General features: G+C 38.0%; 1 protein-coding gene across 3 annotated transcripts in view; it reads left to right on the forward strand.

Moving 5' to 3' along the window:
- The window catches only part of Kcnq5 (potassium voltage-gated channel subfamily Q member 5), a 613,681-nt gene that overhangs the window by 525,160 nt on the left and 74,651 nt on the right, over positions 1 to 13,870 (forward strand). For 2 of the 3 annotated variants that reach the window (XM_008856328.3, XM_029557802.1), the window contains exons 8-9: positions 4,113 to 4,207; positions 8,166 to 8,192. In XM_008856328.3, coding sequence (XP_008854550.1) covers positions 4,113 to 4,207; positions 8,166 to 8,192 — 122 coding nt within the window. The remainder of the gene's footprint in view (positions 1 to 4,112; positions 4,208 to 8,165; positions 8,193 to 13,870) is intronic. The other variant, XM_017795162.2, reaches the window with a different exon arrangement.

Below are 13,870 nucleotides of genomic sequence, written 5' to 3' on the forward strand. Positions count from 1 at the left end.
GGTACTTGGGTAGAATTGTTTTTCTGAAATGAGGAAATAAACTAAGAGAATAAGAGGCATGAGGTCTAGGAAACATGAGCTCCTGCACAGAGAAGGGCAAAGGGAACCTCTAGGGTAAAAAGAAGGGGAGTCTCATGACAGTGAGCATTGCTGGGCTGAGCAGCAGAGTGAGCAGGCTCTGAGAGCTCCAAGAGAGGAAAGGCACCAGAAAATTGAAACTGATAGATTCCATGGTATATTTTGCTGCAGGAACTTTCTGTTTCTCTGGGTAAGATCAAGAATGCCATAACTTAGTTTCGTAAAGGCAAGTTAAGAAAGAAAACGGCCAGGCACAGAAGTGCACACCTTTAATCCCAGCACTCAGGAGGCAGAGTCAGATGGATCTCTGTGATTCAGGCCAGTCTGGTCTACATAGTGGGTTCCAGGCCAAATGTGGCTATAGGGAGACCCTGTCTCAAAAAAAGATGAAGAAAAAATGAAAACAGGGCAATAATAACTGCAAATAAAACTGTACATACATATTGTTATGTATACATATATGTGAAAGAAGCATAGTTAGCCCCCCTCCCCCAATAAATCTTTAATTATATTGACACTGTTCACAATGCTGAACTGGAAACAAGAGCCACATGGTCATAATAATGCAAACACTAATCACTAAAAACTGAGATACAAAATTGCTGATAAGATGACGGGAAAATGGCATGTATCTGTGCTGTGTTGTTATTATCATCCATAACCAAAAGTGAGTTGATGATGTAAAATTGATATTATGAGCATAATCCTTGAAAATAAGTATTCTTAAAAACATAAAGGAGAGCTATCATATGACCCAGTTATCTCACGCACGGGTACATAGGAGAGCAAAATAAGTCAGCACATCACAAAGAGACTTCTTTCCACATCCATGTTTATTGTCACACTGCTCACAGTAGCCAAGATATGAAGCTAGTCTAATCCCTAGCAATAGATAAATGAATACAGAAAATGTGGTGTATACACAGTCAAGTTACGAGCACGATGAAGGGGGAGCAAGGGAGGACAGTGGGAACCTGAGCACGATCAAAGTACTTGATATGCATGTATGAAGTTGTCAAAATGAAAGTCATTATTTGGAATATTCATTACAAAAACAGAATTGAAGGGAAGTTAATGCAAATGAGAAGGATTACTTGTTTACTTCCTAAATCTTTCAAGATGGGTATTGTATTTGTAACTACAGACTCAAGTTCGATTTTTTTTTTTTTGACTGATTACAACAACACCAGAATTGCCGATTAAATACCAAGTTCAGCTTTCATCTGCTTTTTATTAACTTCTTCTTTGGAGTTACATATACCATGTAAATTAACCATCAGAATCCCTCTAGGGTTATTACTGTATTTTCTACTATGTGATTTGGGCTTTAAATATAAGAACATTTGGTACTTGATCATATGAATGGGAACTTGAATTTCAACTACTAAAAGCAATTGGCAGAGCTCAAGGGCAGGAGAAAATTGTTCTGGATATAGGAGCAAAGTTACACTTTTCACTTCTAATTTGACCACTAACTAATCTCAGCTCTGGAACAAACCCACTTTCCCTTCTGTACACCTCATTTGTGAGGTGTTTTAGAAGAATAAAGATGAGAATAAAAGCTTGACTGTTGAGCTCAATTTGACAGAAAAAGATCAAGAAACCAGGTCTAATCATAAACCAAGCCTTCAATTTTTCAGGATCTCTTTTGCCCCCAGTTGTTTATAACATTAACAGGTAATGTCTGGTCCCACTCTTCAGTGTATTGTGGTTCTGGATATTTTTCATTATTATTGAATAATGAACAGTCCTGCTGTATGTGGCTAGTTCTACAAAAACTACATTTCAGTACCTGAGTTCACATATGCATCATGCCTTCTGTAGAAATTGTTTAGTTGAAGCATTGAAGCAGCCATCTATATTTTTGCACACTTGGAGGATCCCTGGGCCTTACCACAGTAGAAACAGCTTCCGTAAGTCCAACTTCAGGAATCCCAGTGCTTAGAAGTTTGAAGCTGGAGACTCACTACACATTAGAAACCAGTTTGGACTACATAGTGAGACCCTGTCCCAAACAACCAAACTTAATGATGATGATGATGATGATGTTGATGATGATGATGATGATGATATCTATGTGCTTTATTGGTTATTTTATATCACCCTAAAAATTGTATATAAATGACTGCAAACATTAAAATTTCAAAATGATGAGATGGTAATTGCCTTATTATCTGGAGGATGCCAAGATGTTTAGCACAAATTGAAATCATGTGAGCAAGTCTTCGGGCAAGAAATCCTCCTTGAAAATATAAAAAAAATCCTTGAAAACATATAAAATCCCTCAGATTCTACCATATGTTTTTCTAATTTTTAGGTCACTTCTTGAACATTTATTTCCCTGAAGTGTAATGTGCACACAGAAAACAGTACCTTCCCTAAGAGACCTGAGCAATCCTGCATAACCACTGCTCAGATAAACAAAATATGCCTTCCTGTATACCCCTTCTCAATCACTATCCCACAAGGGTAACCACTGTGCTACCTTCTAACACCATAGGGTAGGTCTCCCCTTTTGTACTTTATGGAAAGTACTCTGTTTTGTCTTGTTTATAACACTCAACATTAGTCACAGGCAGTCCATCAGTTTTATTAAGCACAGCTATAATGAGTTGTTGTTATGTGAATATATTACATTATATGACCATAACATTTTTTTATTTATACTACTATAAATCCAATATATAGGGCATGTCTTTTGTGAATATATTTAAACTTATCCATTGTATTTATCTGGGGATGAATACCTGTATGACCATGTATTGATGTGTTCAACTTAAACAAATACTGCCAGACAGTTTTTCAGGTAATTTTGCCAATTTTTAACTTTTTTTATTCAGCTCACATTTATTCAATGATATTCTTAGAAAATAGAATATAATTATATTACTCTTCACTGTAAGTTTCAAAGTCATGACTGATGGTTATACAGTAGGGATATGACCCATTTAAATGAATTTGGCACATAAAATAGAATGCTCCAAGTAATGAATCATAATAAAAAGTTTTCTCAGGAGAGACAGGAGCAAATACTTGGTCATTAGAGATGTTTGCAAGATCATTGCAAAGGAATAAATTTACCAATTCTGTATGGGATGCTAAGCACAGGTGATCTCTCAAATGGACAGTTCAAACAGAAGCTCTTTGAACCAGACATCAAACAATCAGGAAAATTCCCAGTGGGGGGCTGTGATCAAGAATCCAGGAATAGGAGACACCACCCCAACCTTCCAAGCCTTGAATATGCCTTTCTTAGCCTTCATTTTCTCATCTATAAAATAGCACTCTTAATTCACACTCTGGTTATAAAGATCACATCAAAATGCTTTACATTATGGATACATGTCAGGACACAAAGTTTACATCCTATGTCAAAGAGCTATAAACCTGTTCTTAGATGATAATATTAAATTCTTAGGTACTTTCCAATTATAATCTGAGAGAATACTTTCCCTCTCCTTGTTTTAGGACAGCTTTTTGTTATCACCATCATCATTTTTAACATACAAATTATTGCATAGTTCACCTCACAGATTTCACTAATTAAAATCATCACCACATTCTAGAGACCATTAGTTTATAGTTTGAAAGTTGCACAGCATATTTTTGGTAATGTTTTGCCTTTATCTTATCAAAAATTGAATAAAGGCCAATGTCCAGGATGCACAATCATCATCAGGTAGTTGAGATGGTACCTAGGGCATCAGGATTTATTTTACCAGTTAATCATTACTGGTTTGTTTCAAGTAATGTGGCATTGTTTTCCCTAACAAATTCCAAAATTGTATCATGCAAACTTTTTGGTACTTTTGGTTTTCTGATGTAAGGTGTTTTGTAAAGCAACTCTAATGTGGCATAACGTGTAACAAACAAAGAACTGGTCTCTGCTCCTACTTCTTCCTTTGAGCATGTATCAGGAGCAAAAATGGTGGGGAGGAGATTCTTAACGGGTAGTAACTTAATAATGCCCCTTTTCATTTCCTTCTGTCTCCTGTTCTCTTTTGTTTTTTTCTGCCCCCATGTGCTGTATGCAGTGTGTCTGGCGCAGTTATGCAGCTGATGAGAAATCTGTTTCCATTGCAACCTGGAAGCCACATCTGAAGGCTTTGCACACCTGCAGCCCTACCAAGTAGGTATCAGTGGGACAGGTGATGCTGGATTTGAGTCTTTTCTAGTTTGGTAAACAAACCATATGTGTGCAGAAAAGTCCCAATTTGGAACTCATTTTATTCTCTGTTGCTCTAAAGGATGTTTAAACCTATTCAGCAGTAACTCAAGCATAAAGCTACATGGAATCAGTATCACTCCTTACCATCCACAGGCTAGGATTAAAGGTTTCAGAAATATGGACTTTTATAGAGATATTTTGTGCTACTTCATGGTAGTTTTTCTAATATCTCTACTCTAGAAATCACAGCTCATGAGGAACAAGGATCTTACACCAATTACCTGACCTCCAAAGGAGATAACCTTGAGAGCAATATATCTTTGCAAAGTCACTCCTCATTTTGATCTCTTGATAGTATGATCCACAAACTTTCCTTTATGATCAAATTAATGTAAGTAACACACACAAATGGAATCTAATAGGAGTATAGTTTATGATGAAACATTGGGACCAATCAGATCAAAATTTGGAATTACTACATCAAATTTCAAAGTAATACCATTTCCTTTTTTTCATTCATTGAACAAAACAGATCATTCAACCATATCTAAAGTCAGGGGAATAATAAAATATAATTCTACCATGTACCTGAAGAAGGAGAGAAGCAGAAAAAATATTACCAGTCCTACTGTTTACTATAGTGATCTTAATTTTTAGGAAGTCTGTAGGTATATAGTCATGGACTCTAGGTGTATGGTTGGTAATAATCACCATTTAATTAAAGAAGCACTTGTTGAAACATCAAAGCCAGGAAGTCATGTGAAAAGCTTTCTGTGGGTCACCCTTTTTGATTAGCATAGTCAGTTCTCAGTCAATCAGAAGGTATTAAATTAGCCTAGTGTTTTAGAACACTTGTTTTCCTTCATAGACCCTGTCAAAAAAAAGTTAATTTTATTGTCTTCATGAGATTCATAGGACCTCACTACTGTCTGGAAGGGAAATGAGCTGGGGCAGCCTTTCTGCCTTTCTCGCATGGCTGTGCTAGTGAGATTTGTGATGCAGAAACACTGGCAAGCTTCAAACTTACCATTGACTAACAGGATTTATTAAGTGACTTTCTTGTCTTTCCCTGGGCCTCAGTCTCCCCACTTAAAGAAACTGGCAAAATGATTTCTAAGAGTTAATGGGATGTGGTCCCTACGAGTCAGTGACTATATCCATCAGCACCTGGGACAGAGATATTCTTACACACACACACACACACACACACACCATGATTTTACAGAACATGAAACCTGAGTTAGAAGAGGATCTTCAATGCTGCTAGATGAATGTATGAATTCGACATATAAATTGAAATCTTTTCATTTAAATCTTAAAATTTACTAGAATTCCCTTTATTAAATATTAGATCTTTTCTGTGTTACAGTATGGAAAACAAAAAGGGAAATCACTCATGCCATTCATTCCTTAGGTATATGAATCAAAATGAAAATTTTGTAGAAATCATATTTCTCATCTTTGTGAACTTCTCTAGACAAATGTAAAAGAGGAAGGCAGAGAGGGTTCTCAAGCGACATGAAACAATGCTCTACTATCATATGTGATTATCTCGCTTCCCACTTACTGCAGTTTTACATTAAAAGTCATTCCAAAGTCTGGAAAAACTACTTGATAATGAGTCAAATCCTCTAAGCGCATCAGCTATTATGTTGCTCACATACTTCTTTTCCTCTGATGTTTTCCCTGTTTTAAGTGGGAGTGGAGATGGAGAATTGATGCAGACAACTGCCTTCATCTGCCCCCTTGTGCCCATCAGCCATGCCTTCACTCACCTTTCTTTGCAACCTCATTAACCTCTGTGTCTTGGCTCTACTTCCTGGAAACCAATTATTCATCCCATATGACCCAGCAGTCACTGGTAACATTCGTAAAAACTTAATATCCACACCAATCGCCCCCAATGATACTTCATTGATCTTGTGGTTCGTTATTGTTGCTGTTATTGTTCTTTGTTAAATCAGTGAAAGTGTGATAGAAATCACAGGCTTTTCCCAGGAATAATATTCAATGCAGAAAAAAATCAAATCTTTGATTATGACTTTAATGTATTCTTAGAATCCCTGAAGCCAAGTTCAGAACCTTTGCTTTAAAAAGAAAACCTATTTCAGTCAAGTTTCTGTTTGTAAGAATAATAACTTATAGTGACTTAGAGAATATTTTTACTTATAATTAGTTAGCTTATTAAATTCAGTGTGATGTAATAAAAAAAACAAATTTCTTTTAGTTTACACAGTGTATTTCTCTTTAGCATTCGGGTAATGCAGTGGACAGAGAAAAACAAAACAAGTTAAAGTCCCAGGACTCAGAAAATAGATACTCAAAGGATGCTGAGAATAGATATTAGAAGTAAATAATATGAAATATAATTAAGTGCTAAGGAGGAAAGTAAAATAGGAAAACAAGGAGCATCAGATGATCAGGTGAAAAATGATTATCAACAGAATATTCACCGTGAGTAATAATGATGTTGTCATCATTAAATAACACCAGCCTCATGCTCTGATGCCCCATAGTTCTGTAGATTCAGGGTTGTCTTAACTCCCTGAGTTCTTCTCAAGGAATAGGATGAAAGCGATGTCTAAGGAACATCTGTTGCATGTGGTGGACACACAGGGAATCAGCATGCTGAACCCTCTCACACTTTCCGGGGATGTAACCCAGCAGTTTCTTTTTTCTTTCCAGGCTTTGGTATCCCCTTACATACAATATATATTCAATACCTAAACAGTCTCAATTTCAAAGTTTTGGGTTAGTGACAGAAAAATTTACAGAGGAAAATAACCTTCTCAAAATGAATGTTACACAAAGGTTGAAACTCAAGTAAATGTGGTTATTTCAGAGAATGAGTCAGATATTTTAGGAAGCCATGGGAAATTATCAAGCTCCAAAGACGCCATGAGGTACTCTGAAAAGTCACAATTTAGACAGGATCTATTGTAATGCCTTTCCATTTAGTTATTGCACCAAGACTCACAGGAAAATAAGATACTAGCCCAAGGCCCACAGTTCATTTGCAGAGGAGTGGCCATGTTACCAACTCCTAAACCTGCCCAAATGAGTTACTAAAAAATGCCACCTGTGCTATAATAAAACACCATGAGCAAAGGCAACTAAAGGAAGAAAAGGTTATTTTGGCTTATGGTTCCAAAGGTACAGTCCATAATGGTGGGGGTGGCATGGCCACAGACAGCCAGAGCAGGAAGGCAAAAGGTCATATCAAGCAGAAACATGAAGTAGAGTGAACTGGAAGTGGGGTAAGGCTATAAACTCTCAAAACATTCCCCCAATTACATACTTCCTCCAGGAGGGCTGCACCTCCTAAACCTCCCAGACAGCACTACCAACAAGGACCAAGTATCCAAATACCTGAGCCTATGGAAGACATTGCACAGCCAAGCCCCAATACCTAACAGCGGGTTAGGAGAGCTCTAGTGCATTTTCTATGTACCTTATTTACTACTCCAAAGGAATTCATTCTTTATATAAGAGAAAACGTCTACCTCAATAAGTGACTGAAGTACGGAACCAGAGTTATAGATTAATGCCTCCATATCTGGAGACCCAAAAGTCTGCCTGAACTACAGAGACTGCAGCCACATTAGAAACAGCAACCTTCTGCCAAAGCTGCTTAGACCAGAACCACTATTTCTTAAGCAAATAGTGTATGGTATTTGGCTATACGTGGGCAGTATTGGATTTGCCAAGTAATGCTGTGCTGTCTCAGATCTGTACCACAAAGAACATATGCTGGAAAGTTGGGGGCAGTTATTATAAATAACGTTGCTTTTATAGACTGTACTTGAAAAGGGTTACTTAAGGTGCCAGATTCCCAGGTCTCCCATTTGGCCATTATCAAGTGCTATAAATATATTTACCAGTTTATCATCGTTTCTCTTCTGTCTGCACACACCTGAAGGAAAGAACAAGGAGAAGCATCAAGCAGGTTTGTGATTTCTCTTTTGCTATATGTTTGTTTATAAGTCTGATGCCTAACAGATGTTTTAAATGTGCTTCATGAGTAAAATCGATCAACAAATAGGAGATGATTAAAAGTGACCTTTCACAAGACTGCCCGCAAACTTTGCTGGTTTTTATTGATTTTTCCCTCCTCGGGAGCAGACGCATCTTTCCCTAACAATCTGTAGGGCCTGGAACATTCAGGGGCAAACATTTATAGTCTTTGATTTTCCTTGTGGCCACTGTTTCAACTAGAAATCTTATCAGGTATTCAAATGTACTCATCTAAAGACCTAAAAGGATAGGAAAAAAAGATTTTTTTCTGACTGTCACTGGTTTAGGCAGCGGTCTAGGACACTTTCCTATATCAGGGTGCTTCTTTTGGGATGAGAAAATGTTATTTATTTATTTATTTTGGCAAGAGATGCACTGAGAACCACCTGTCTGGGAGCCCCAACCCAGTGAGCTCTGAGCTTTACTCAGATGATCAGTTCAAAGAGACCTCATCTTCTGTAGGAAGACAGCCCTACCACAGCTTCTCCAGATGACTCATCACTGCTCACCCTAGAAGGCACTTCATCAGGGTCAACAGCAAGCAGACCTAGGGGGAACAGAAACCAAAAGAGAAAGTTTTGATCAGAGTACCCGAAAGTATGCAGAAAGGTTCTGCATTGGAGAGTAAAGGCTGAAAGACAGAACCAGGTAGATCCCCACACTAAAGGTGTAAGGAGCAGCGGAGGTAGAGCCAGCAAAGAAGTACCGGATGCCTGGAAGGGAAGAAGGGGCACAGATGGGCTCAAGGAGACCCTGTCAAAATCTCTCCCCACAAAATTAAAAGAATTAATTAACTCATTTTCTCCTATCACTGCCGCCTACTTCAGAAAAGAGAAAAAAAAAGGCATCCCCCCTGCCCAAAGTTAGCTTCTAGTGAGGATCAAGTGTGGATCTGAGGATGGTTCCTTTAGTTTTGAACTGTAATAATGATAACATTGTTTATATATATACAGCACTGAATTGGTCCTGAAGCTTCCCTTGAAATGATGAGACTCTGTGTTAATCATTTCTATATTAACACTGAAAAGATTCCCAAACCAAGACAGGCATACGTTCATCTATGACAAGAGCTAGGTATGGAAGGATACGCATGAAGAAATCCCTCTGGGCACAAAAGCCAACACATTCAGGATCCTCTCTTAGTTAGAAATGATAGGGTTAGAGCAAAAACACTGCAGTTTTATGAGCAATACTTCCCAAAAGTTTTTGCTACATTAAGAGCTGTTCTTCTCCACTTTGGAGACATCCCTAGCCTCAGAGCTTCCAATCTCAAGACTGAGCACAGTCCTTGCACAGACACCGAGCTAAGATGGTCAACTCTGACCGTTTGTCCATACTCTACACAGACCTCATCATCTTCTGTTTTGCTGATTTAACTTGACAAAGAATGACACAAAATAATTTTACATCACTATGAGCTACATTTTACTCTTCTTAGTGATATTTAAAAAGCTTTGTTTCTGGAACTCTCTATTTACAAAGTATCCAGAGTGTGATCTATCTCCACCTTTATTGTGAACTGTAGAACTATTTGTGGACAATGCCTGTCTTGGTTTCCTCCTCTAAAATGGAGTTGATGCCTAACAGGGAAATTTATAAATCATGTACAGGTGTTTGAATAAGCATGCCCTCTATGGCAATCCTGAGGAAGGGGTCACCTTGGGCAAACAACAACAAAAAACATTTTCCAAATGTTAGTAATCAGAAAACAAAGACAGAATTAAAGTTGAGGTTCTGCTCACTAGACTGAAAAATGAAACTCTAAGTCAACTGTCACAATTCAAAAGGATTAGCAATCAAAATTTCTGAATCTGATGATATTCGTGTATATTTAAAATATTTAAAGCTATTCTGTGGACTTGTGACTAAGGTTGTTCAAGGTAATTCACCTATAGAACTGAGTATGTACAGAATCACTCAACTGGGTGTATGATTTAGAGAATGACCCTGGGAAATTCCTTGCTTCTCTGCTGTCACTGGACATTTGACAAGAACAACCTTGAAACTAGTCCTATACAGCTACTTACTTAATGTTTCAATTTTCTTACACATAAGTCTCTTGTCCTTCAATTATCTATCACATCACTGTGCAAGGTTATAACAAAGAATGTGCTCAATAAATTATTCTTGAAAGAGTAATTAAATTTCCTTGACCCACAAGTACTTTGAGACATAGAAAAATAACAGAAAAGAAAAGTAAAATAAATACAAAGTGATAAAAGTAACAATTAAAAATATTGCAACATGGACTGTGGGTGGTGGTACACACCCATTACTCAGGAAGCAGAGGTAGATGGGTCTCTATGAGATCAAGGCCAGCCTGGACTACATAGCAAGTTCTAGGCCAGCTGTGGCTACAGGGAGACTGTGTCAATAAAATAAAATAAAATAAAATAAAATATAGAAGAACAAAAAAAGAAGAGAGAAAGGAGAAAACAAATATTGCAACAGGGCCTGGAGAGAGACAGCTCTGTAGCTATGAATGTGTATTGATTGCTCTTGCTGAGGACCCTGTTCCGGTTCCCAGCATCCACATCAGACAGCTCTCGGCCACATGTAACTCCAGCTCCAAGGGATCTTTGCCCTCTTCTGGAATCTGGAGGCACTGCACTTGTATGCATATACCCACACATAGACACATGCATACATCTGATTAAAAACTAAAATCTATTTTAAGGCATATCACAACAACCTGATAGAAACAGACTGAAAGCTAACAATTTTTTCTTTTTACTGACACATACTATAAAAATTACATGTATTGAACTCTAAGTTTATTATTGCCCTAGTTTTTTCTTATGCTCCATAGGCTACAGGATTAACAGTATTGCATAATTAATGCAGAAAGACTACTGTAATGGCAATAACAACAGAACCATCTTAGAATTAGCAAATTTGCCCTTACTCAAGCAAAAATATGCACAAAGAAAAATGGATTTGTAACAAAATTCTCCCTTAGTGTGGAGCAACTCTGGGTTCACAATATTGTTAATTAATGCCTGACCTCACTTCAAATGAACTAATTAATTAGCATCACCCAACTGTAGAGTCCTTTACTGCCTTTGGGGTCATTGGGTTATTGATGTGTTTTAGATAAGCAGAATAGACAAGTTTCAGCCCCACTAGGAGCTGATTTTCTTTTAATCTTTCAGGCACCTTAGAGCCTGGACTCTTCTAAGTCCTTCCTCATGGTTTTTCTTTCTGTTAATAACTGCAGATGAGCTCAACTCAGTAGTCAACACCCCTCTCTCAGGCAGCTAGCTCTGTCACTGAATGAGCCCCAGCTACCAACAGAGCCAAACACAGAAGGCAGATGGATGGAGATCAAGCATATTTGTGTCACTCTTAATTACATTCCCTGCTATGGAATGTTCTTATTAAAAAGAGCAGCTTTGTCTTTGTACATGGAAGTTGAGATACGTTTTAAACAAAATTCATCTATGATGCCCCAGGCTAAGAAACACTATGAAAGATACATTTTTTTTTTCTTTAAATGGTGCATGCCTTTAATCCCAGCACTCGGGAGGCAGAGGCAGGCAGATCTCTGTGAGTTCAAAGCCAGCCTGGTCTACATAGTGAGTTCCAGGACAGCTGGAGCTACAGGGAGACCTGTCTCAAAAAAAAGACCAAAAAAAAACCCAAACAAACAAACAAACAAACAAACGATAGGCTTGTACGCAACCTCACTTAGCTTCATTATGCTGAAATGCTATGATCTTTGAGAATAATTTCAAAATAAGTAACTAAATGAAGTCCCTGATTACTAAAGAGATTATAAATGATGTCTATGAAGCAAAATATTTCTACAATATAACAAATCCTTGAGAGTCATAGATAACAAAGAAGAGTTTTGTCATACCTGAAAACTTATCCTGAGTACCAGACAGCTGGGGCTACAGGGAGACCCTGTCTCAAAAAAAAGACCAAAAAAAAACCAAACAAACAAACAAACAAACAACAAAAAAAAAACAAATTATAAGCCCCAAGAAAAGTTTTTTTAAATATAGCTAAAACTGACTGATAATGAAAATAATGTTTCTTTGGCACAGGGTTCAGTACCTCCTCTGCTTAGACCATAAGTACATCTTCCTAACCATTATTTTATTATTAATTTTTCCTCTATCTTCCCATTAAAAATACTTTTAATCTCATATACATGATGGTAAATGTGCTTTTTAAAATTTTTTTCTCTCAGTAATTAGTGTTTCTAGCTTTTTGGAAGAGCTCGTTTTGCTTTTTGGTTTTTTGAGACAAGGTCTCCCTGTAGACCCAACTGGCTTGGAACTTGCTATGTAGACCAGGCTGGATTCATCCTAACAGAGATCTTCCTGCCTCTGCCTCCTCAGTGCTTGGATTAAAGATGTGCACCACCACACCAGGCCTCTAGCTCGTTTTAAAATGGGACAGTGCTTCTCTGCATGGTGTAAGTTTGTCATTTTCAGAGAAGAGAATCTGCCTATGAACCCATCTGGCCACAGTACCACAGTATGGCTCCTATGTTTTCCTCCCTTCCTCCTTGATTAGGTCATCAAACAGTCATCAAAAAGCCATTGCACTGATAAGGGAAGGTGTTCACTTCTCCTTGCCCAGAATTTTATTCTTACAAAAACAGGTGATATTCTCTGAGGTGCAGGGACTATCTAGGAACCTCACTGCCACTGTCCTGTCTTCTTAGTGAGCAATGGTTGACTGTGTACCTGTTTCACAGTTATGTTGCCTTATTTCCAGTTTATAAAACATCACTAGAACTGCCTCAACCTTCTAAGACAGTAGATTATCTAAACTTGCTTTAGCAAGTAGCTGTAAGGCTCATGCAAAATGCGCATCTGTTATAGTTAGTGTTCAATTGTTGTCATAAAAACACTGACTAAAACCAACTTGGGGAGGAAAGGGTTCATTTTCTCTTACATCTCCCAGGTCATAGTCCATCGTTAAGAGAAGCCAAAGCAGGAACTCAGGGCAGCAACCTGGAGCACAGACCATGGAGGAATGCTATTTCTGGCTTCCTCCTCTGGCCTGGGCTCAGCCTGCTTTTTAAGACAATGCAGGACCACCTGCCTATGGGTCTCATTACTCACAATGGCCAGGCCTTCCCGCATCACTCAGCAATCACAAAACTGCCCCCACGGATGGAGAACATTACTCAGTTGAGGTTTCTTCTACCCAGGTGTCAAACTGACAACTAAAGCTACCCAACACAACGTCCTAAATATAAGCACAGGAGATACAATTTCATGGCATCACAATCTTGTGCTGCAGTTCATTGGGTACTTTGTACAAATCACTCCCTTGTGCTGACTTTTTTTTTTTTTTTTATTATTTTTATTTTATGTGTATGAGTGTATATTGCCTGCATGTGAAAGTGCATTCGTGTTATGAAATGCCCTCAGAGGTCAGAAGGGTATTGGATCCCCTGGAACTGGAGTTATGGATGGTTGTCAGCCACCATGTGGGTGCTGGGAGTCAAACCTGGGTTCTCTGCAAGAGCAGTCAGTGCTCTTAACTGCTGAGCCATCTCTCCAGCCCCAACAAAAAAAACATTTTTATGTCAAATCCAACAATACATTAAAAAAAGAAGACAAGAAACCATTATGACCAAGTTGGGTATAT

This window comes from Nannospalax galili, unplaced genomic scaffold (assembly GCF_000622305.1).
Source record: "Nannospalax galili isolate Female #2095 unplaced genomic scaffold, S.galili_v1.0 scaffold206, whole genome shotgun sequence".
Taxonomy (NCBI): Eukaryota; Metazoa; Chordata; class Mammalia; order Rodentia; family Spalacidae; genus Nannospalax; species Nannospalax galili.